Source organism: Entelurus aequoreus, linkage group LG01 (genome assembly GCF_033978785.1).
Source record: "Entelurus aequoreus isolate RoL-2023_Sb linkage group LG01, RoL_Eaeq_v1.1, whole genome shotgun sequence".
NCBI lineage: Eukaryota > Metazoa > Chordata > Actinopteri > Syngnathiformes > Syngnathidae > Entelurus > Entelurus aequoreus.
This window is the reverse complement of record NC_084731.1, coordinates 69,606,771-69,633,744: the sequence shown is the minus strand read 5'-3', so window position 1 is coordinate 69,633,744 and position 26,974 is coordinate 69,606,771. Positions and strand designations below refer to the sequence as shown.

Here is a 26,974-nt window from a genome sequence, read left to right as displayed (position 1 = left end):
TTAAGCAGGCTCTGGAGGCACATATTCGTGTTACACAACATCGACATCGGCCTATTAAGAGTAACGTCCCATGAAAACAGACCTCGGGGGCTGGGTGCTCTAAATCAAATCACCGACAAAACAACTGAGGCAAAGTGGAGATTTTTGAAGACCGTGACTGAAAGGAAGTTGAGGGGATTCAGAGTTGGAACCAACGTCATGACGTAAGCAACACAACATGGTTTGAACACTTGGAGTACACCATCTCTGAGGGGAGTTTTATGGAAACCATTAGGATTTAAGCGCCTTTATCAATCGCAGACCTCGGCATCAACGCAACAGAGAAAGTGATGCATTGTCGGATGCAGAGGAAGTTACCTCCATACTTGGTAACTCGCAAATTGTTTTGGGATCAGAGCGGGTTTTTGTTTTGTTGCCTCCAGCGAGTTAAGAGCGTGGGCCATCAGCTGGAGAGACCAATGTTTCCTGGGCCTCGTCACCTTTCGGGTCAGAACCAACCCCCCCCCCACCAGCAGTACTCCCAAAAACTGGAAGTTACCTCATTGGAATGTGGTTGTTACCATGCTAACCATTCCCAGTAGGTTTGTTGTTTTTTTTCTTTTAAACTAACTTTAAAATAATACTTGACTCTGAACAGGGGTGCTAAGACCCAAACGTAGTCTACAGAGATCTGGGTACTCCAAGTGGACGTCCACAAGTAGGGATGGGTACTGCATTTGGTACTTTTATAGGCACTGACCCGATTTCGTCTTTACTCAATTGCGTGAAATCAACCATGTTCCGGTACATTTGTTGCATGTGACGTTACGTGCGGTTGTAGACAAAAAAACACCGGCTCACGTAAACAATAAGTCAAGCAGCACTCATGGCGGACCCAGCCTGACTCCCTCGAAGTAATGTTGCAGGTTTTAACACCAACAAAGCAAGTACGTTCGGTAGAAAACTCTCCAACGTTAAAGTTAAAGTTAAAGTACCAATGATAGTCACACACACACACACTAGGTGTGGTGAAATTTGTCCTCTGCATTTGACCCATCGCCTTGTTCGAACCCTGGGAGGTGAGGGGAGCAGTGGGCAGCAGCGGTGGCCACGCCTGGGAATCATTTTTGGTGATTTAACCCCCAATTCCAACCCTTGATGCTGAGTGCCAAGCAGGGAGGTAATGGCTTCCCTTTTTATAGTCTTTGGTATGACTCGGCTGAGGTTTGAACTCACGACCTACCAATCTCACTCTAACTCTAACCACAAGGCCACTAAGCAGGTAAAAAAAAAAGTAAGGCTCCACGCTTCCAAAAAACACTAGCTTGATGGTAATTTACATGGGATTTGCCATAGACCGGCTACTATTAGCATGAGCGATTTTACATGGCGATTTCAACAACCCCCAAATTTGTTATTTAAAACTATAACTAACATAATGTTACAATCAAACAGCTGGTGTGTAATAAGTACAATAGTTACAGTACAAACACTTAGTAGGGCGCAACATAACACATTCAAGCTTCCTGGAAAAAGCTGCTTCCTAGTCAGACAACATAATATATATAGTCCAATGTCTTGGAAGTTCAAATGCATCGCAAATGTAATCAGAAAACCAGATACAACAACTGGACAGCACAGTTATAATCAGCTCATTTTAAATATAAAAATTGACTATAAAACAAATAACATTTATAAGCACACACAAAACTACAGAAAATTGGTACCGTTGCGCAAAACTCGAATTTTACGATCGCCCGAACCAGGCTTTGTGCACTTTTGTCCAGGCCTCGGCCGATATTCCATCAGTCAATTTGTGTTTGTTCTCTTCAAGAACAAACACTCTTTGCATCGGTTTCAGCAACTGTGGAGCGTTTGTAAGATAGCGCAATGAAAAGAAGGGCGTGAATCCTCGTGTCATTCATTAAGGAACCGCTGGAAGTGAAACAATACAAAAATAATGCCATTCTAAGTTAATAATACTAACACAGACACTCGTAAACATGTTAGCATATTAGCTAATGCTATTGACGCTAGCTTGATTACATTGCGATAGCACGTACAAATATGCATGAAAACACTCCAACAGACATCACACATCACCACTTGTTTTAGTTATATTGTAAAACTTACAAATGCTGCTAGGAGTGATGAATGAAGAATTCATACCAGTAGATACGCTATGGACGGCTAAAAGACTGAATGCCACTTTTATTTTCGGTTGAAAGCACTAAATAGAAGGACACTGCAGTACCTGTAGTGAGTGAATTCGTCCAAAAGATGGTGCCATAGCAAACAACAATATAACAATAAAACACCTTCTCAGTGTATTTGTTTGTTTTTTGTAAACTATTTGCATTATGGCCGTCAAGTGAATAAAAAAAACAAATAGTAGCCACACTGTTTTATAAGCCGCAGGGTTCAAAGTGGAGTAAAAAAGTAGCGGCTTATAGTCCGGAATTTACGTTACTGACTACGGTGCGGACTGGACGCACGCACATTTCCGGGTCTCTTGCAGATCTCAAATACACATCAGCAGGTACCAATAGGTAAGAAAAGTTTTGCATAATATTGCGAAACAAAACACCAGATAATGTCTCCGAATAGGTGCCACTTTGGGGTCCCTATACACACACCATAGTAATACCCGAATGTCGAAGCACAGTGCGTCTGACTACGGTAGCCGTAATGCTCTGACAATCCAAGCGGTGCGGCTTCGTAGTTTACCAAAGTTGTACTAAAACATTTTGACAGATTTTTAAGCGTTGTGTGTAATGTTCAAAGTTTTGATGTTGTTTGCTTACGGGTACATGCTCGCATCATTTATTGAACAGGTGCCAACATGCAGTGCACACCTATCTATTGTGTGACTGGTCACACTTATCATTACACCGCAAAACAAATAAAATTGCTTCGAGGTCGGCAAGCACAACCAGGATAAATACCTACCGTATTTTTCAGATTATAAATCGCAGTTTTTTTCAGTTTGGTCAGGGGTGCGACTTATACTCTGGAGCAATTTATGTGTGAAATTATAAACACATTACCGTAAAATATCAAATAATATTATTTAGAAGCGACACAGAGGAAGAAGATTTCATCGGATTTAGCGATTAGGAGTGACAGATTGTTTAGTAAACGTATAGCATGTTCTATATGTTATAGTTATTTGAATGACTCTTACCATAATATGTTACGTTAACATAACAGGCACGTTCTCAGTTGGTTATTTATGCGTCATATAACATACACTTATTCAGCCTGTTGTTCACTATTCTTTATTTATTTTAAATTGCCTTTCAAATGTCTATTGTTGGTGTTGGATTTTATCAAATAAATTTCCCCAAAAAATGCGACTTATACTGTAGTGTGACTTATATGTTTTTTCCTTCTTTATTATGCATTTTCGGCCGTTGCGATTTATACTCCGGAGCGATTTATAATCCGAAAAATGCGCTACATTAGACGCACCGGACTATAAGGCGCACTGTCCAACACCATTATGAAAGTTTTGATGATTGCGGACATTCTGCGCCGATTCCCCAGTGCGCTGGAGTCTATGAGCAACTTAACGATACATGCATCCCTAATCTGATTTTTGGCACACAACATTCCCTACAGTACAGAGGCGTACTTATATCGCCCGCATGGAGTGAGGGACAGGAAGTGTTACTGCCATCATATTTCGTTGCCACATGTAGCGTAAATAACAAACTTTAAACCGCTACTTTTCCCCATGCTTTAAAGCCTGCGACTAATTTATGTGAAGTGAAGTGAATTATATTTATATAGCGCTTTTTCTCAAGTGACTCAAAGCGCTTTACATTGTGAAACCCAATACCTAAGTTACATTTAAACCAGTGTGGGTGGCACTGGGAGCAGGTGGGTAAAGTGTCTTGCCCAAGGACACAACGGCAGTGACTAGGATGGCAGAAGCGGGGATCGAACCTGCAACCCTCAAGTTGATGGCACGGCCGCTCTACCAACCGAGCTATACCGTCCCTCCGAATTTATGGAATTTCTTCGCTGACGGCCATATAGCAAATAGTTTTCATCAAACACGTGCAAAGACACTTAAATGGTGCGTTATTGTTTGTGCTATGGCGCCATCTTTTGGACAAGTAAATGTGAACTCATGCTGTTAAAGCTTTGAACCAAAAGCAGAAGTGCCATTCTGTCTTCTGCCGTCCATAGCGTTTCTACTCGGATGGATTCTTCCTTCATCACTCCAAGCAACTTTTGTAAGTTTTACAATACAACTAAAACAATTCTTACTTACTAAAGCATCCCATGTGTGATGTCTGTAGGAGTGTTTTCACGCATATTTGTATGTGCTATCATAATGTACTCAAGCTAGCGTCATTGGCATTAACTATAATGCTAACAGATTTACAAGTGTCTGTGTTAGTATTATTAACTTAGAATGACATTCTTTTTGTATTGTTTCACTATCACAAATTATTCAATAAAATTCACCTAAACTGTCACCGTGGAGTTACTGAGTCTGTTTAGCTGATTGGAGAGCTACCTTGCGCAGCTAGTGGGTCCATGACCATGACTTCTGTTTTGTTTGATCTGCCGTTTTACTGCCATGTTACAGACACTGTTAGGAAACAATTAAGGAACATTTACAGAATATTTGTGTAAATAACTCATTTCACTATGTATACGTAAAATTGAGTGGGTGTGGCTCTATAGTCCAGAAAATACAGTACAATGTTTGGAAACATTTGTCTGCATTGAAGCCATTCTTTGGAGGAGCAGTGGGCAGCCATTTTTCCGCATTTATAACAAAAATGTCCACTGCATTGGTTCTGGGGAAGTTAGGCGCTGTTTATTCTTCTATTAATGAGACCAATTAAAAAGGCATTATTTCTCTCCTTCACAGTACGAATGTCATTAGGCGTTTCTCTTGAAAGCACCGTGAAGACTCTGGAAGATTGCGGCCAATATACACTCTATCCGTTCAGGATGTTTGTCTGAGCTACTGCTTTGGGAGCGTGGCAAACGTTAGCTGGCGGAGGGTCGGCCGTATAACGAACAGCAGCTGGCAGGCATGGCTGCCTGCAGCACTGCCAAGACATGAAGTCAGCCAGTGGGAGCTGCACAATACCCCCAGTGTGTTCAAATCCTCTCCCTCAAAGCCTGGAAAATAGTGTGGCAGTAAGGTAGTGCGGCACACCACCAGTCTGTGAATTTAATCACTCGTTTACCTCCAAAAGATGATTTGACCCTATGTGAGGTTTGTTACAATCTATCAAACTAATCATTCAGGTATGTTAAAGAAAAAAGTCCTCTTATATGTCTTAAAGGTCACACTTTTAAAAAATAATATTGAATAAGTTTCACTCTTCTAATTGAAAGTGTGTTGTCCAAAATGTAGTCTTAAAGGCCTACTGAAATGATTTTTTTTTATTTAAACGGGGATAGCAGATCCATTCTATGTGTCATACTTGATCATTTCGCGATATTGCCATATTTTTGCTGAAAGGATTTAGTATAGAACAACGACGATAAAGTTGGCAACTTTTGGTATCTATATTTTCCTATTGTTTTCAACGCAGCTAGAGCGATTCGGACCGAGAAAGCGACGATTACCCCATTAATTTGAGCGAGGATGAAAGATTCGTGGATGAGGAACGTTAGAGTGACGGACTAGAATGCAGTGAAAGACATATCTTTTTTTGCTCTGACCGTAACTTAGGTACAAGCTGGCTCATTGGATTCCACACTCTCTCCTTTTTCTATTGTGGATCACGGATTTGTATTTTAAACCACCTCGGATACTATATCCTCTTGAAAATGAGAGTCGAGAACGCGAAATGGACATTCAAAGTAACTTTTATCTCCACGACAATACATCGGCGAAGCTCTTTAGCTACTGAGCTAACGTGATAGCATCTGGCTCAAATGCAGATAGAAACAAAATAAATAAATCCCTGACTGGAAAGACAGACAGAAGATCAACAATACTATTAAACCATGGACATGTAACTACACGGTTAATAATTCTCAGCCTGGCAAAGCTTAACAATGCTGTTGCTAACGACGCTGAAGCTAACTTAGCAACTTAGCAACCGGACCTCACAGAGCTATGATAAAAACATTAGCGCTCCACCTACGCCAGCCAGCCCTCATCTGCTCATCAACACCCGTGCTCACCTGCGTTCCAGCGATCGACGGCGCGACGAAGGACTTCACCCGATCACAGATGCGGTTGGCGGCTAGCATTGGTTGGCGGCTAGCATCGGCTAGCGCGTCTGCTATCCAAGTAAGTCCTCCTGGTTGTGTTGCTACAGCCAGCCGCTAATACACCGATCCCACCTACAACTTTCTTCTTTGCAATCTCCATTGTTCATTAAACAAATTGCAAAAGATTCACCAACACAGATGTCCAGAATACTGTGGAATTATGAAATGAAAACAGAGCTTTTTGTATTGCCCTCAATGGGGGAGCCATACCTCTGTTCTACTGGCTACGTCACGTGCATACGTCATCATCCAAAGGAGTTTTCAACCGGAAGTTTAGCGGGGAATTTAAAATTGCACTTTAGAAGTTAACCCGGCCGTATTGGCATGTGTTGCAATGTTAAGATTTCATCATTGATATATAAACTATCAGACTGCGTGGTCGGTAGTAGTGGGTTTCAGTAGGCCTTTAATGTTGGAATTATAATAGTGTTCAGTAAGTCCATTTAAGTCTATTGGGTTGCGCATTTTAACTACTTTTTATATACAACGTAATAGATGTCATATATCACATGCAAAAATGTAATAGATGTCATATATCACATACAACAATGTAATAGATGTCATAATCACATACAACAATGTAATAGATGTCATATATCACATACAGCAATGTAATAGATGTAATATATCACATACAAAAATGTAATAGATGTCATATATCACATACAACAATGTAATAGATGTCATGTATCACATACAACAATGTAATAGATGTCATATGTCACATACAACAATGTAATAGATGTCATATATCACATAAAACAATGTAATAGATCTCATGTATCACATACAACAATGTAATAGATGTCATATATCACATACAACAATGTAATAGATGTCATATATCACATTCAACAATGTAATAGATGTCAGATATCACATACAACAATGTAATAGATGTCATATATCACATACAACAATATAATAGATGCCATATATCACATACAACAATGTAATGTCATATATCAGCATACAACAATGTAATAGATGTCATATATCACATACAACAATGTAATAGATGTCATATATCACTTACAACAATGTAATATGTCATATATCATCATACAACAATGTACTTGATGTCATATATCACATACAACAATGTAATAGATGTCATAAATAACATACAACAATGTAATGTCATATATCAGCACACAACAATGTAATAGATGTCATATATCACATACAACAATGTAATAGATGTAATATATCACATAGAACAATGTAATATCTGTCATATATCATCATACAACAATGTAATAGATGTCATATATCACATAGAACAATGTAATACATGTCATATATCATACAACAATATAATAGATGTCATACATCACATACAACAATGTAATGTCATATATCAGCATACAACAATATAATAGATGTCATATATCACATACAACAATGTAATAGATGTAATATATCACATACAACAATGTAATATATGTCATATATTATCATACAACAATGTAATAGATGTCATATATTACATACAACAATGTAATAGATGTCATATATCACATACAACAATGTAATATGTGTCATATATCATATACAACAATATAATAGATGTCATATATCACATACAACAATGTAATAGATGTCATATATCACATACAAGAATGTAATAGATGTCATATATCACATACAACAATATAATAGATGTCATATATCACATACAACAATGTAGTGTCATATATTAGCATACAACAATGTAATAGATGTCATATATCACATAAAACAATGTAATAGATGTAACATATCACTTACAACAATGTAATAGATGTCATATATAATCATACAACAATGTAATAGATGTTATATATCAGCATACAACAATGTAATAGATGTCATATATCAGCATACAACAATGTAATATATGTCATATATCAGCATACAACAATGTAATATATGTCATATATCAGCATACAACTAGGGCTGGGCGATATATCGATATACTCGATATATCGCGGGTTTGTCTCTGTGCGATATAGAAAATGACTATATCGTGATATTCGACTATACGTTCTCACGCAGTTGCTTTTAGCTGGGGCCATTACACTACAGGCGTTTCTCACTCTTTGTTGTCTCTCCTTCTCACAGAGACGTAAAACAAGCGCACCTTCTTACATACGTCACATACGTATACGCCCTCTCGGAGCAGAGAGGTAGCGGCATGGGTAACGGTAGCTGTGATACTAGCGGTGCAGTGCGAGTGGTAATACGAGAGAAAGAAGGTGCAAATCTGGTAACAAATGAAGGAAGAATTAATTCCCAAGAAAAACAGCACGGGGTCCATCGTCTGGCGGTGGTTTGGCTTCAAACGAGAAGATGTTGAACAGACAACCGTAATATGTCAAGTGTGGGGCAAAAGCGTTGCTACAAAAAGTAGCATTACTGCTCATTTGTAGTATCATTTGAAAAGTCACCCGCTAGAGAATGAAGAGTGTTTGAAAATCTGCATGTTAACATCTGCGTTCGGTGCCACACCAACAAAATGCCGAGGCAACCATTTCCACATCAACACCGTATGAAAAAAATAGTCAACAACAGAAGGAGATAACATCCGCAGTAACCTACCACAAAGCGAAGTACTTTCACTATTTGATTTCCTATTATGCAGCTCATTTTTATTTGACAGTTATTGAAATATCTTGTGTGACATCATGCACAAAAGTGCACTTTATTTGTTTTAAACTATTGTAGTGGTGTTCTGTACAAAAAGTGCACTTTAATTTAGTGTTGCTATGATATGTCATCTTAGTGACATCATGCACAAAAGTGCACTAATAGCTTGTTTTAAAATGTATCTGACAATCTTGCACTTTCTGTTTAATAAATACACTTTTGGTCAATTGACTTAGTTGTGATTTCCCTCTCTGCATGAAAGTTTAAAATGAGCATATATTAATGCAGTATGAACAAGAATGTTTTAATGTAGACACATAGAATCATCATACTGGTGTGATTATATGCATCAAGTGTTCATTCAAAGCTAAGGCAAAATATCGAGATATATATCGTGTATCGTGACATGGCCTAAAATATTGAGATATTAAATAAAGGCTATATCGCCCAGCCCTACATACAACAATGTAATAGATGTCATATATCATCATACAACAATGTAATATATGTCATATATCACATACAACAATGTAATAGATGTCATATATCACATACAACAATGTAATATATGTCATATATCACATACAACAATGTAATAGATGTCATATACAGTATTACATACAACAATGTAATATGTCATATATCATCATACAACAATGTAATAGATGTCATATATCACATACAACAATGTAATAGATGTCATATAGCACATACAACAATATAATAGATGTCATATATAACATACAACAATGTAATGTCATATATCAGCACACAACAATGTAATAGATGTCATATATCACATACAACAATGTAATAGATGTAATATATCACATAGAACAATGTAATATCTGTCATATATCATCATACAACAATGTAATAGATGTCATATATCACATAGAACAATGTAATACATGTCATATATCACATACAACAATATAATAGATGTCATACATCACATACAACAATGTAATGTCATATATCAGCATACAACAATATAATAGATGTCATATATCACATACAACAATGTAATAGATGTAATATATCACATACAACAATGTAATATATGTCATATATTATCATACAACAATGTAATAGATGTCATATATTACATACAACAATGTAGTAGATGTCATATATCACATACAACAATGTAATATGTGTCATATATCATATACAACAATATAATAGATGTCATATATCACATACAACAATGTAATAGATGTCATATATCACATACAACAATGTAATAGATGTCATATACCACATACAACAATATAATAGATGTCATATATCACATACAACAATGTAATGTCATATATTAGCATACAACAATGTAATAGATGTCATATATCACATAAAACAATGTAATAGATGTAACATATCACTTACAACAATGTAATAGATGTCATATATAATCATACAACAATGTAATAGATGTTATATATCAGCATACAACAATGTAATAGATGTAATATATCAGCATACAACAATGTAATATATGTCATATATCAGCATACAACAATGTAATATATGTCATATATCACATACAACTAGGGCTGGGCGATATATCGATATACTCGATATATCGCGGGTTTGTCTCTGTGCGATATAGAAAATTACTATATCGTGATATTCGACTATACGTTCTCACGCAGTTGCTTTTAGCTGGGGCCATTACACTACAGGCGTTTCTCACTCTTTGTTGTCTCTCCTTCTCACAGAGACGTAAAACAAGCGCACCTTCTTACATATGTCACATACGTATACGCCCTCTCGGAGCAGAGAGGTAGCGGCATGGGTAACGGTAGCTGTGATACTAGCGGTGCAGTGCGAGTGGTAATACGAGAGAAAGAAGGTGCAAATCTGGTAACAAATGAAGGAAGAATTAATTCCCAAGAAAAACAGCACGGGGTCCATCGTCTGGCGGTGGTTTGGCTTCAAACGAGAAGATGTTGAACAGACAACCGTAATATGTCAAGTGTGGGGCAAAAGCGTTGCTACAAAAAGTAGCATTACTGCTCATTTGTAGTATCATTTGAAAAGTCACCCGCTAGAGAATGAAGAGTGTTTGAAAATCTGTATGTTAACATCTGCGTTCGGTGCCACACCAACAAAATGCAGAGGCAACCATTTCCACATCAACACCGTATGAAAAAAATAGTCAACAACAGAAGGAGATAACATCCGCAGTAACCTACCACAAAGCGAAGTACTTTCACTATTTGATTTCCTATTATGCAGCTCATTTTTATTTGACAGTTATTGAAATATCTTGTGGACATCATGCACAAAAGTGCACTTTATTTGTTTTAAACTATTGTAGTGGTGTTCTGTACAAAAAGTGCACTTTAATTTAGTGTTGTTATGATATGTCATCTTAGTGACATCATGCACAAAAGTGCACTAATAGCTTGTTTTAAAATGTATCTGACAATCTTGCACTTTCTGTTTAATAAATACACTTTTGGTCAATTGACTTAGTTGTGATTTCCCTCTCTGCATGAAAGTTTAAAATGAGCATATATTAATGCAGTATGAACAAGAATGTTTTAATGTAGACACATAGAATCATCATACTGGTGTGATTATATGCATCAAGTGTTCATTCAAAGCTAAGGCAAAATATCGAGATATATATCGTGTATCGTGACATGGCCTAAAATATTGAGATATTAAATAAAGGCTATATCGCCCAGCCCTACATACAACAATGTAATAGATGTCATATATCATCATACAACAATGTAATATATGTCATATATCACATACAACAATGTAATAGATGTCATATATCACATACAACAATGTAATAGATGTCATATACAGTATCACATACAACAATGTAATGTCATATATCATACAACAATGTAATAGATGCCATATATCACATAAAACAATGTAATAGATGTCATTTATCACATACAACAATGTAATAGATGTCATATATCACATACAACAATGTAATGGATGTCATATATCATACAACAATGTAATAGATGTCATACATCACATACAACAATGTAATGTCATATATCATACAACAATGTAATAGATGTCATATATCACATACAACAATGTAAGAGATGTCATATATCACATACAACAATGTAATAGATGTCATATATCACATACAACAATGTAATGTCATGTATCATACAACAATGTAATAGATATCATATCATACAACAATGTAATAGATGTCATATCATCATACAACAGCGTACAAATAGAAACTGCTCACAGTGCACACAAAAGCTGCTGAGTATAACACCAAGCTTTGTATTTAAACAAGTAGTAAAGCCACACATTTGTTAGCATTATTGTTGTCATCTGTACTCAAGTTTGTGTCATGTATTATTTATATATTTGTGTTTACACCAAAACATTAAAAAATGTGTTATTGTTATGAACGTCAGTCTTTGAATCTGCCACAATAATATAACAACTACATTAAAATACCTCAAGTTGAACGCTTTAGATGAAAAAAAAGATTAATTAATTACAGATGGTAATAAATGTTTTAATCTCTTGCCTGCACTATTTGAAGTTGTGTATTAAAGCATGTTAGTGAAGTGGTGGTCACACTCATTAGATGGAGGTGTGTCATGAAAAGAAACAAGTGGTGCAAATAAGAGATTGATTTTTCTCACACTTGGTGACCATAAAGTGGCTCCTCTGTCGTCCCTAAAAAGTCACTATTAATATTTGTTTCATGGTAGTTGTCTTGTATTTGGATCAATATTCTTTAAAGGTACTTCATGAACTCTTACACAGGGCAACAGCCATTTTGGTTCACTTGATTTAATTGTATTTGTTTTCCCCATCCGAGAAGCAGAAGAAAGCAGGCTAACAGAGAAAGCAGGCAGAGGTGTGAACAGAAGTTACAATTGGAAAAGACTTTGCACCTCTCTACCACCTGAGAAGTGCTAAAACCTTTATTTTGGTACTCTCTAGGACTTTTGCCAATGGAAACTTGTAGTCAACTGAAGTGTGCAGCCCAGGAAGAAAGGCTTGTGTAAGATCAAACAGCACAAGTTCAGGGGAGTAAGAACAAAGTAGGACAAAATAAAAAGATCCCTTCTCATATCCACTGGCAATCTTTAAGCAGCGAGACCGACCTTTGGTTTAATAAAAAGCATATTGTTCCATGGAGCTGAGATAGCATACAGCCTAGCTGCTATTAGTGGCTGCCAGGGGAGATAAGTATATGTCGCTTGGACTAATCTGCTGTTTTCATTCCACTGCAGGAAGAGCAGGAGAACTCCCCAGCACAGGGGTGTCTCTACTTTTTTCCACTGAGGGCCGCACACTGAAAAATAAACACCTGCGGGGGCCATTTTGGTAGTTTTCATTTCCTAAGCCAATACATAGATTTGTTTGAACTTTTAGGGATCCCCTCAAGTTTGGTCCTGGAAACCCAGAAAGGTTTCAGTCATAATATGTTAAAAATAAGTCACACACATACTCTTATTTTTTTGTGATAGAGTGATTGGAGCACATACTTGTTGGTCACAAAAACATTCATGAAGTTTGGTTCTTTTATGAATTTATTATGAGCCTACTGAAAATGTGAGCAAATCTGCTGGGTCAAAAGTATACATACATCAATGTTAATATTTGGTTACATGTCCCTTGGCAGGTTTCACTGCAATAAGGCACTTTTGGTAGCCATCCACAAGCTTCTGCTTGAATTTTTGACCACTCCTCTTGACAAAATTGGTGAAGTTCAGCTAAATGTGTTGGTTTTCTGACATGGACTTGTTTCTTCAGCATTGTCCACACGTTTAAGTCAGGACTTTGGGAAGGCCATTCTAAAACCTTCATTCTAGCCTGATTTAGCCATTCCTTGACCACTTTTGACGTGTGTTTGGGGTCATTGTACTGTTGGAACACCTAACTGCGCCCAAGACCCAACCTCTGGGCTGATGATTTTAGCTTGTCCTGAAGAATTTGGAGGTAATCCTCCTTTTTCAGTGTCCCATTTACTCTCTGTAAAGCACCAGTTCCATTGGCAGCAAAACAGGCCCAGAGCATAATACTACCACCACCATGCTTGACGGTAGGATTGGTGTTCCTGGGATTAAAGGCCTCACCTTTGCTCATCCAAACATATTGCTGGGTATTGTGGCCAAACAGCTAAATTTTTGTTTCATCTGACCACAGAACTTTCCTCCAGAAGGTCTTATCTTTGTCCATGTGATGTCAGATGAAACAAAAATGGAGCTGTTTGGCCACAATACCCAGCAATATGTTTGGAGGAGGAAAGGTGAGGCCTTTAATCCCAGGAACACCATCCCTACCGTCAAGCATGGTGGTGGTAGTATTATGCTCTGGGCCTGTTTTGCTGCCAATGGAACTGGTGCTTCACAGAGAGTTAATGGAAAAAAACTATTTTTTTATGGCAAAAACACAAAATACGCAATAGTTCCCCCAAAAAATGTTCAAAGTGTAATATTTGATGTGAAGTAATTGGACCCTTGAATATGCCAATAATTCATAACAACACCGATTTTGATGCATTTTTTTTAATGACAGTGTAAAAAAAAAATCCCACTAAAATAATTAGGGATCCAAAAGGCTCCCGCTCACTAAAGTGTTAAAAATTAGTCATACTTTTTTTTTTTTTTTCTTTTTACTTTTAACACGTAAATCTCTACATCAATTTCAGATCAATCTGTAGATTATAAATAGGGATGATATTCGTTAAGAAATTATCGAGTTCGAGCCCATTATCGAATCCTCTTATCGAACCGATTCCTTATCGAATCTCTTATGGAATCCAGATAGTTTGTTGTGTGTGCACTGAGTTCCAAAAGCCATAGATGTTATATGACTGGGCCGGCACGCTGTTTATATGGAGGAAAAGCGGACGTGACTGAGGACAGCATGCGGCCGTTATAGGGTGAAGGTTTCAGGTGAGAGAGGATGCTAAAGGCACGCCCCTCAGCTTTGCTCCTGCTGCCTTTCTAAAACAGCGTCCATGCATGATCGAATATGTTTTAAGATAGCGTATGTTTTAAACTAGCGTATGTTTTAAACTAGCGTATGTTTTAAACTAGCGTATGTTTTAAACTAGCGTATGTTTAACCATGCCTGCGCCCAAAATTAAGCTGCGCATTATTTATGCGTTAAATACAGAAATAGCACCCGTAACTGACACGGCGCCTTTTAATACGGTACGCCCTATGGTCGCGAAAATACGGTATAGTGGCTTTGATAACGGGAACCGGTTCTGAAAATGGGATACGAATCTATGGAATCGGTTCTTTTCTTATTGAAAAATCGGGAGAACCGGTTTCGAACACCATCCCTAAATATAAGTATTTTATGTTTAGTTTTTTTGTCAAAGAAAACATTTTGTATATAACAAACACACAAACTATACAACTTTGTCCTCAAAAAATAATTCCAAGTGAAATAATTGATGTGAAATAATTGGACCCTTGAAATATTTTTGGCTTTATTTTTTTCCCCCCATGTTTTTTTGTTGTTTTTTATGCCCCATCTTTTTTTCTTTTTTTTTTAAAGAAAACACAAAATACGCAATAGTTCCCCCAAAAAATGTTCAAAGTGTAATATTTGATGTGAAGTAATTGAACCCTTGAATGTGTCAATAATTCATAACAACACCGATTGTGATGCAATAATTGTTTTTTTTTTAATGACAGTTTTTAAAAAATCCCACTAAAATGATTGAGGATCCAAAAGGGTCCCGCTCACTAAAGTGTTAAAAATTTGTCATACTTTTTATTTTGTTTACTTTTAACACGTAAATCTCTAGATCAACTTCAGATCAATCTGTAGATTATAACTTTTTTTTTTTTTTATGATTTTTTTTTTGTCAAAGAAAACATTTTGTATATGACAAACACAGAAACTATACAACATTGTCCACAAAAAATATCATAAGATTGATTTTGATTCATTATTATTTTTTGAGCAATGCCAGTTTAAAAAAAATCCCACTAAAGTTCTTGAGGATCACAAAGGGTCCCACTCATAAAAGTGTTGGAAATAAGTCATACATTTGTTTTTCAACACATATATCTCTAGAACAACTTCAGATCAAACTGTTGATTATAAGTTTTTATTTTTTTCCCCCATGTTTTTTTTTGTTTTTTATACCCCACTCTTTTTATTTTATTTTTTATTTCTTTTAAAGAAAACTAGTTTTTTATGGCAAACACACAAAATACGCAATATTATATTATATAATTTCTAGGTGGAATATTTGATGTGAAGTAATTGGACCCTTGAATATGTCAATAATTCATAACAACACCGATTTTGATGCATTTTTAAAAAAAATTTATGACAGTGTAAAAAAAAAAAATCCCACTAAAATGATTAGGGATCCAAAAGGGTCACTAAAGTGTTAAAAATTAGTCATACTTTTTTTTATTTTATTTTTTTACTTTTAACACGTAAATCTCTCGATCAACTTCAGATCAATCTGTAGATTCTAAGTTTTTGTTTTTTTTTAAATGTTTTTTTTTGGTCAAAGAAAACATTTTGTATATGACAAACACACAAACTATACAACATTGTCCTCAAAAAATAATTCCAAGTGAAATATTTGATGTGATTTAATTGGACCCTTGAAATATGTCAATAATTCATAAGATTGATTTTTGATTCATTATTATTTTTTGAGCAATGCCAGTTTAAAAAAAATCCCACTAAAATTCTTGGGGATCCAAAAGGGTCCCACTCATAAAAGTGTTGAATATAATTCATACATTATTCATCATTATTATTTTTTTTAGCAATGACAACTTTAAAGAAAAAAAACAGCCTGCATGGCAGCTTTGTGTTAATAGTGACTCTAATAATATATAATAATAATAATAATAATAATAATTTAATAATAATACATCGCAGCTTTTTCTCATTCCATTTTGTTATGATTTTATTTTCCCCCCGCAGTATCTTTGACATTTTAAAACAAATGAGCTGCTCTGAAAGAGTGACTATTGCACAATGTCAGCACTTTATCCCCATGCCTAAAGAGAGAAAAATGTCAGGAGGAAGACGTTAACACAAGTTATGTAATTGCAACATTTGGATGGACAAAGAATCTGCTGCCTGTGGTTTCTAGTCAGAGTAATTGAAGCCGTGAGTGCCGTGCTGACAGCCACGTAGACTCCCGTGGTCAGTGTTTAATACTGAACGCAAAGACCCCTTTGGGCTTCTTGAAAGCATTCCGTCAGCCAGCGCTGCACGCACATCTAATGCAATCAGCTCCGCAGGGGGTCCGAGGTGACGGACCGGGTCCGATGAGTCGGACGGTCATTTGAAAGAGCTTTCCGAGGGGAAAGCCACGGTAAAGGTGCAAGACCTTCCCGGGTTTGCGGGGAAGGACTGAGTCCAGGGCAGAGGAAAGAGGAGAAAGGTTGGAGTCACATGTGACTCACAGTGAGGAACGCAGGATGACAACATGAACAGCCTTTTTCCGTAAAGGAAGACTGACTTGTGCCAGTGACCTGAGAGTCACAGGATTCATGAGACCATCACCATAAAACCAGTCCTAGATGCACCCGGTTAGACTTAGACTTCCTTTTTATTGTCATTCAAATTCGAAATTTCGTTGCATTAGCTCATGGTAGTGCAGGATGAAAGAGCAATAAGGTGCAGATATAAATACATAGATTACTGTACAGATAAATATATTGCACTTTTGCATATGCATCCAGGTTTATGGATGTATGTTATATTGTCTTTATATTCCAGCCACTTAATCCATTTTTGGGGGGAATTGAGGGGATTATTATGATGCGTTCAAGAGTCTTACAGCCTGAGGGAAGAAGCTGTTACAGAACCTGGAGGTTCTGCTACGGAACCTCTTTCTAGAGTCCAGCAGTGAAAACAGTCCTTGGTGGGGGGTGGGAGGAGTCTCTGCAGATATTATGAGCCCTGGTCAGGCAGCGGCTTTTTGCGATTACTTCTCATGCTTTAAAAACATCCGCTCTTACTTCTAGCTCGGGATGGACACAGCGTGGCTTTTCCAAAGTGAGCATGCGGGACAGTGCTGAGGGCCAGAAGTGGATGATGTTCAGTGAATTCAAGAAAGAAATCATTCAAAAGCACGAGAGCACGCCTCGCTGGGTAACTTGGATGAAGCGGTCGGAGCGCAGAACGTCTCGTCAGCAGAATGAGTCGACAAGGACGTTAAAATAATACCTAAACGGCGAACATTTATCCGCGAAAATATGGAGAAGCTGCGGATGGTGTGTTTGACGCAGATACAGATGTCCATATGATTGTCACCTTAATTCATAAAATTGCTGTACCAAATTCTATTGTCTTGTTTTTAGACACCTATCATGTAAAAGTTGTTCTATGAATATGAATTTCCTTTTATTTCAATATTTTGAGTTTGGCACACAAGTTGCGGTACTACTTCATGTACATTATTACTTCAAAACAACAGCTAACATAAAATAAAACATTTGAAAAAGCTAACAGAAAATAAGGTGCATGTCGGGGTGTGAACCTTTGGGCACCTTAACCATTCCATTACCATCCAACTCAGTATCGATTCTCACACGGTTTTATTTGGCGTAATAATTATCATGAAACTTTTTCAAAACAGGTTACAAATTAGAAAAGCTCATTCTAACGTCCTTTTTTTTAAATGGATTTTTATTAAAAAGATATGTTCAATTATTTTTAAATTGATTTTTGAAGAATATGAATCGATTTAGAATCGGGATGAATAAGAATCGCGATTCAGATGTGAATCGATTTTCTTTTTACACCCCTAATAAACTGAAAATATATTAAATGAAATTAATCAATTAGTTACATTATTAGTATTAATTACTAATTAACATGCTAACCTTAAAGTGCTAACTTTTTTTTAGCTATGTGTACTCTTTTTTTCTGTATTTCCCCAGCCATACACCTTAGAGTCATATAACTTGGTATGTGACACATGCTAACTATTATTATGGTCACGTTAGCTTGCTAGCATGCTAACATTAGCGTGCTAACTTTTTGAGCTAGTTTTGCTACCGTTTACCCCAGAGTCATATTACTTGGTATGTGACACTTGTTAACTTTTAGCATGCAAATGATAGCATGCTAGCTAGCTAACTTAAATATGCAAACTTGTTCATCTACTTTTACACTTTTTTCTCTACTTCCGAAGCCATACTTCTTACAGCCGTGTTAATTGACGTGTGAGATATGCTAACTGTTAGAATGCCACCGTTAGCACATTTGCTAAGTGTTGGCATTTTAAAGTGCGCATGCTAACTTTTTAGGCTCATTCTGTAATTCTTTTGTACAAACCCCGTTTCCATATGAGTTGGGAAATTGTGTTAGATGTAAATAAAAACGGAATACAATGATTTGCAAATCCTTTTCAACCCATATTCAATTGAATGCACTACAAAGACAATATATTTGATGTTTAAACTCATAAACTTTATTTTTTTTTTGCAAATAATAATTAACTTAGAATTTCATGGCTGCAACACGTGCCAAAGTAGTTGGGAAAGGGCAGGTTCACCACTGTGTTACATGGCCTTTCCTTTTAACAACACTCAGTAAACGTTTGGGAACTGAGGAGACACATTTTTTAAGCTTCTCAGGTGGAATTCTTTCCCATTCTTGCTTGATGTACAGCTTAAGTTGTTCAACAGTCCGGGGGTCTCCGTTGTGGTATTTTAGGCTTCATAATGCGCCACACATTTTCAATGGGAGACAGGTCTGGACTACAGGCAGGCCAGTCTAGTACCCGCACTCTTTTACTATGAAGCCACGTTGATGTAACACGTGGCTTGGCATTGTCTTGCTGAAATAAGCATGGTAACGTTGCTTGGATGGCAACATATGTTGCTCCAAAACCTGTATGTACCTCTCAGCATTAATGGCGCCTTCACAGATGTGTAAATTACCCATGTCTTAGGCACTAATACACCCCCATACCATCACAGATGCTGGCTTTTCAACTTTGCGCCTATAACAATCCGGATGGTTCTTTTCCTCTTTGGTCTGGAGGACACGACGTCCACAGTTTCCAAAAACAATTTGAAATGTGGACTCGTCAGACCACAGAACACTTTTCCACTTTGTATCAGTCCATCTTAGATGAGCTCAGGCCCAGCGAAGCCGACGGCGTTTCTGGGTGTTGTTGATAAACGGTTTTCGCCTTGCATAGGAGAGTTTTAACTTACAGATGTAGCTCTTACTTCTAGCTTGGGATGGACACAGCGTGGCTTTTCCAAAGTAAGCATGCGGGACAGTGCTGTGGGCCAGAAGTGGATGATGTTCAGTGAATTCAAGAAAGAAATCATTCAAAAGTTTCTGAAGTGTTCCTGAGCCCATGTGGTGATATCCTTTACCCACTGATGTTGCTTGTTGATCCACTATAGCCTGAGGGATTGAAGGTCACGGGCTTAGCTGCTTACGTGCAGTTGTTTCTCCAGATTCTCTGAACCCTTTGATGATATTACGGACCGTAGATGGTGAAATCCCTAAATTCCTTGCATTAGCTGGTTGAGAAAGGTTTTTCTTAAACTGCTCAACAATTTACACACGCATTTGTTGACAAAGTGGTGACCCTCGCCCCATCCTTGTTTGTGAATTTCATGGAATCTACTTTTATACCCAATCATGGCACCCACCTGTTCCCAATTTGCCTGTTCACCTATGGGATGTTCCAAATAAGTGTTTGATGAGCATTCCTCAACTTTATCAGTATTTATTGCCACCTTTCCCAACTTCTTTGTCACGTGTTGCTGGCATCAAATTCTAAAGTTAATGATTATTTGCAAAAAAAAAAACGTTTATCAGTTTGAACATCAAATATGTTGTCTTTGTAGCATATTCAACTGAATATGTGTTGAAAATGATTTGCAAATCATTGTATTCCGTTTATATTTACATCTAACACAATTTCCCAACTCATATGGAAACAGGGTTTGTACAGTTACACCTAAAACTCACGGATTAAGACACTCGCCACCATCTAATAAGTACGGCAATTCCGGCGACACCCGGCCAGAGGTCCAGGGCACAGATAGCAGGCCCATCAAAATTTCCATGGGAATTTTCTAGTTGTAAAATAATATTGTTAAACATCAATGTTGCGTCAAATGAAATGATTTGAAATGGAAGAAGAGGTCCATTTAACCATGATGCTGCTTTATGGATGTAGTTGTTTTTTTTTAACACTGTAGATATTAAATACCACATTCAATCCATCCATCAAAACCCCCAAACGGGCCTGGAGGACTTCACACATGCCTTGGCATGTGAGGAGCGAGGTTATTGAAGAAACGGGTCCTCCCCCGGGAGATCGTAAAACAAATATCTGCTAAGAGGGTGACTGAAGTGAGCACGCGGTGAGGGGGCGGAGGCCGTAAAACCATCAGTGAGTATTCACGAGACTTTGCCTAGTTTTATCATTACATGTGATTTACACACCAAAAAGGTGACTTCAAAGTGGAACTGCAATACCATCTGGTAGTCATCTTTATTTACTCCTGTTGGTACGGTTCTTTCCAAAAAAAAACAGAAAAAAAACCGAAAACCTCTTCTGTTCCAGCAGCCAGAAACCAAACGTGGGTCTCGGGTCTGAGGAATGAGTGAAAGCAAGCTGAGAGGAGAATGTGGAGGGGAAGGGATGAAAAGGATCTCCACCCAGAGAGGGAAGAAAAGGGGAGGGTCCACTTGTAAAATACTTAAGATGCTCTGGGAGAGGAGAGCTTCACTGTGGAAACCGGAGTCGGATCAAAGAAGAACTACTGGGCAACCGCGACTTGACCGACTACTACAAACTTCTCCAGATATGGCCGACGTCAATCAGAGCGCGGCAGCTTTGCTGGTCGCCTTTCTCCTGGTGACGGCGGCGTGGGCCCAGAATCCCAGGAAAACGCCCAAAGCGCCGAAGCCCCCCAAGGCGCAATGCTGTGACGAGGTGCGCTCTCTCAAGGTCCAGGTGGCCAACCTGACCAGCCTGGTCGGGGAGCTGAGTCGCAAGCAGGAGGTGGACCTGAGGAGCATGGTGAGGCAAATCATGGACCTGGACATGCAGAACCGGCAGCAGGAAGCCCGGGTCACCGAGGCCGAGAGCAAGTACTCTGAAATCAACAACCGCGTGGAGATCATGCAGCTTCAGACCCTGCAGTCGGCGCCCCAGACCACATCAGGTGAGTTCAGTAAGTTTGAAAGAAGCCAAAACTCCTGTGAAAAGTCGTAACCAATAAGGTTCTCGTTCAATTATTTACGGATCGGCAAAGTTAGATCTGCGTGAGTGTCAATCATGTCAGCACTAATTAGCAGTGGTTGTCACGGCAACAATGTTGTTTATCTTGTCAGTGTGGTCAACAGGAAGACAAATGTACTTTTTGAGTAGACTCAGGAAATGTCCTACGTGTCCTGACTCTTTCTTCTCTTCCAGACGCCATATACGACTGTGCCTCGCTCTACAGCAAGAACTATAAGATATCCGGCGAGTACAAACTTCCAAAAGACGAGTTCCTGGGAACACCTGAGCTCAGCGTGAGTACTGATACTGCAGTAATCCAGATGTAGTCAGGGTTGTATAATCCTTAGTCCAAAGGTCAATGGCTTGTGGACGATCTGTTGCTAAGTCCCGCCTGGTCGCCGGCAGACATTTTGCCTGATGGCGGCCATGTTTTACAATCGATCCAGCTCAAATTTGATACGCATGTGCTTGTTAGTGCTCTAAAGATGTGTACCAAGTTTAAAGGGAATTCAGCAAACCGCCTTAAAGTTACAGTGGATTTAGATTTCAAGACAACAGGTGGTGTTTTTAGGGAAAATAACAGCCCAGGCAACATAGTAGTTGTGTTTTGTTTTTTTAATTTTAATGGCTGCCATCAGGAAAAATGTATTTGCGAGCGCAAGGGTGGCACTATTTCTTTAACTTTGAGATCAGTTTGACCACCACCAAAAGGAGGCGCCACACATGGCGTCCAAATGTCTGCGTGTCCATATGAGATCCTCCGTGGTAAGACTTCTTGGAAATGCCTGTAGGTGTTCTGCGACATGGAGACAAACGGCGGCGGCTGGACTCTAATCCAGAGACGCAAAGTGGGCCTGACGTCTTTCAACCGCGACTGGAAGCCGTACAAGAGCGGCTTTGGATCCATCCGCGGAGACTTCTGGCTCGGCAACGAGCATATATTCCGTCTGACAAGGCGGCCCACTGTGCTCAGGATCGAGATGGAGGCAGGTTTTTAGAAAACAGGCATAAAACATTTGGAAGGCATAAAAACTAATGTGTTCGCCACCGCAGGACTGGGAGGGAGAGAAACGCTACGCCGAGTACGGCTTTTTCACCGTGGCCAACGAGCTCAACAGCTACAGGCTTTTCCTCGCCAAATACAGCGGGAACGCCGGCGACTCCTTGCGCTACCACAACAACACCAACTTCAGCACCCTCCACAAAGACAACGACAAGTGCGTGGATGACTGCGCCTCTCTACGCAAAGGTACCCATCGGCAACGCCCAAACACACACGTCTTTTGAGCGGGTTTGTGTTTTGACCACTGTCCCGTCTCCCTAGGTGGTTACTGGTACAACTGCTGCACAGACTCCAACCTCAACGGCGTTTTCTACCGCTACGGCGAGCACACCAAGAGCACGGACGGCATCACTTGGTACGGATGGCACGGTCCCAACTACTCCCTGAAAAAGGTAGAGATGAAGGTTCGGCCGGTGGGTTTCCAGCCGTGAGTCGTGGTTGATGAGGACGGATATTCATTCTTTGAAGTTGGCCTGAGGATTTTCTGACTTGTAAATTGTAGTTGTGTGTCTATTTATCAGTTCTATATTTTATTTCCTAGTCTCAGTATGTGTGTGCGTGCCTAAATGATGCTTTGTTCATTCAAACAAAAACACGCTAGCAAAGATGGTGGAAAGGGACCAAGCCTGTTATTAACTGTCATTGTTGTAAAATGTGTACATAATGTGTAAGTATCTTTTATTTTAATGTGACGGAAAATAAACATATTTTTGAAAAGAAAGCTTTGTACTACTTGTGTGGGACCATCACAATGCAGTCACTGACCTCGGACCCCGGGGCCAAATGCTGACATTCTGCCACAAAGACGGGAATGAAGACCACACACAAACATGCCAGCGTCATTTTGCTCAGGGGTAGGAACAAAGAGTCGCTTCTCTAAAGACGCGCTGCGGAGGGCTCACTCGGATACTTTTCATTTGACAAGGTGCCACATTAGGTCATGGTAAACATCTCGTTAAGGCTGGAATGGTATCCAATTTCCTTGTGGGGGTGGAGGGACTACAACAGTGACTTAAGACCTCTGTAAGAATGTGACGGTCTTCTTATCCAAGTCTTTAAAAACTATCAAACATACCGATGAATCTTTGAGCACCACACCATTCGATTTGATTCTTGGGGCAACGATTCGATTCAAAATCAATTCTTAAATCAAAATCAAGACTTTTTTACTTCACACTTTGCGACACCTGGCACAACCACTAGTGTATTTTAATGTTAACAACCTACATGGCAGTTTTGTTTTAGTTAGTATCTCTAAATGTCAGTTTCCATTATTTTTCGATTAAATGCCCAGCCCAACTTAAATAGTTCTAAAAGAGACGGAAAATTGCCGTTTATCCAGAACCACCACATAAAAAATGAAGTATTTGCATTGCAAACTGACTATTCTTTTCACATACTTGATCAAGGGAATAGATTCTCTATTTGGAACTGTGATAACGAGTCATCTGCTGATTGGATTAGTGTTGCTCTGGTCTATCGACAAATTTGAAAGACGATGGCAGCCGTTCAAAGGGCCCAAAAGCTGCCGTTGGTGATGGATGGACTGGGCGGAGCTGTGGGAACTCAGACTTTGGCAATTTCTGAATCGGATCGCAAAATGGATAACATCTCGGAGAAGCTTCCCGCTCTGCAAGGTGAAATAATGATCAATTTGAGAGCCAGAACAGACAATTATTAGAGCTGTGAATCTTTGGGCGCCACACGATTCGGTTCGATTCTAGGGAGTAACGATTCAGTTCGGAATCGGTTCTCGATTCAAAACGATTATTGATTGAAAATCAATACTTTTTATTAACATTGGGTGCCAGTTCTATGATTAACTACATTCCTCCATAAAACAGACAAACATCTCTCATCAATTTTTATATTACTTGAAAGAAAACTGGTTTTGTTTTATAAAATGCTACCCAAACATTTCATAAGGTCAAATACAAATAAGACAACAGTGAAAGTGAATCTGCAGATACAGATCTCCTACATCAACAATATGATTTTCCCAAGTAGCCGGACAGGACAGATTGAAAAATAAAATAACAATTTTGAAAAATAATCACTATTTTTTTTTAAATTAATTAAGAATCTTTTTTTGACACCCTTAATAATAATACCTAGCTACGAGGATGAACAATGAGTCAATGTGATCTGCAACTTCATTTACTGCTGTTTCCCACCTGGTTTAGAGTGGCCCTCAATAAAACCCAGTCTGACACCCCTGCCCTACATTGGAAATGATTGTGGGCCGCCACAAAATAAACTCAGACAAAGAGAATTAGCGCTACCTGAACACAGTTCTTACGCACCTGCTCTGCCAGAGAATAAAAAGACAGAGGTAGCAGCCAACTGAGCAACTTTGTGGACAATTGTAGCGAATATTCACACCTCTACCAGTATATGTATTTGTATTAGGGGTGCAAAATAAATATGAGCGATTATGACGTCACACTGATAAATCCAATAACATAAATATAGATCATTAACTAGGCTCGAATGAGACAAAATGAGGGTTAGGGTGAGCAAATCAAGTGCTCCTTTTTTTTTCTTCAAACATGGCTTCCATTGTGTGGTACTTCTTCACAGGAAGACATTTCATGTGCTATTTGTTTACTAAAAGTGCTTTAAATATACCAGAAGAAGGGAGGGAAAAAATCATTGAGCTTCAACACATCAAACCTTATCAGCCACCTGAAAGGCCAGCATTGCTACGACCATTGCGTTGTTAGGCCTATAATATTTTTAAGCCCCCCTAAATAATTTGGTGTTATATATTTTTTTACAAATACATGCCGACATATTCATTATAAAGTGGCCTGAATATGAGTTTAAATAAATAATCATATAACCTGTCATTATTCACTTAGTTTCCCCTCACTTCATAGTGTAAGGTAGAAAGCCCCTTTAGTGCGTTGGTATCCAATCCATTCCACTTGTTCATATAGAAAATACCCACATCTCTCAAAATCCAGTCCGTATTTTCTCTGCGACCTTGCTTGCGGTCCTGCAGGTGTACGAAGCACATTAGCACACAGCACTGCAGAACAAGAACGTGAACGGATGCAAAATGGACATAAGAAAGTTTTTCAAGAAAGTAAGTATTCATCACTGCTTGTAGTAAAATGTATTAGCTCCACTTTACACCAGGTCTGTGTTTGAAAAAAAGTTACATTCCCGCTCTAAAACAATGCTGCTACTTAGTTAGCTAGTTAGCCTGAAATGCATCATGAAGGTCCTGGTTATTTATAAAGTTAAATGTGCATTATTTTTTTTCCATTTGCTATCTTTGGGGTTACTTCCTTCTGGAGCTTCAGCTGTGTTTCTCACTTTACACATGCAGAACAGGAGCTGAGCTCATTCACGTATGACTATCATCAGTAGATAATAATAATAATCACTCCACAACCCCCTATGATACATATAAATAAATATTTAAAACATTTTTTTTTTAAATGGCTTATCGATAAGCCATTTGTTTTATTTATATCTGGGTGGATCATGTTGACTATTGGTCCTCCTAATTGTCAATCATTCTGGTGATGTAGTCATTTTTCTCCTGCGTGGACTTCCGTCTTCCTTTACAATGAGTGAAGCTGCACGAAACCTTGTGTCTGCAATTGTAAATAATTTAGTTTTTAAGTTTTGTGTTTCTTGTAGAATCTATATAAAGTAATATACATTAGCCTATTGTTAAAATAATGAAAAAAACATAATTAAATATATTTGTTTTATTGTATTGTTACATTAATAGCTGTTGTATTATTATAGGATGGCTTGTTAACATTTCATAGGAATTTCAGAGGGAGGAAAAAAACCAAGACATTTAATATAAAATGTAAGAT

General features: G+C 38.3%; 2 protein-coding genes across 2 annotated transcripts in view; one reads left to right on the top strand and one right to left on the bottom strand.

The window, feature by feature from the left end:
• The window catches only part of LOC133656329 (serine/threonine-protein kinase mTOR-like), a 274,420-nt gene that overhangs the window by 177,689 nt on the left and 69,757 nt on the right, over positions 1–26,974 (bottom strand). The window lies entirely within an intron of this gene.
• On the top strand, positions 21,586–23,829 carry LOC133638444 (angiopoietin-related protein 7-like). The gene is made up of 5 exons (XM_062031096.1): positions 21,586–22,016; positions 22,268–22,368; positions 22,867–23,061; positions 23,129–23,324; positions 23,400–23,829. Exons 1-5 carry the CDS (start codon positions 21,656–21,658, stop codon positions 23,567–23,569), a joined length of 1,023 nt encoding a protein of 340 aa, XP_061887080.1. The 5' UTR covers positions 21,586–21,655; the 3' UTR covers positions 23,570–23,829.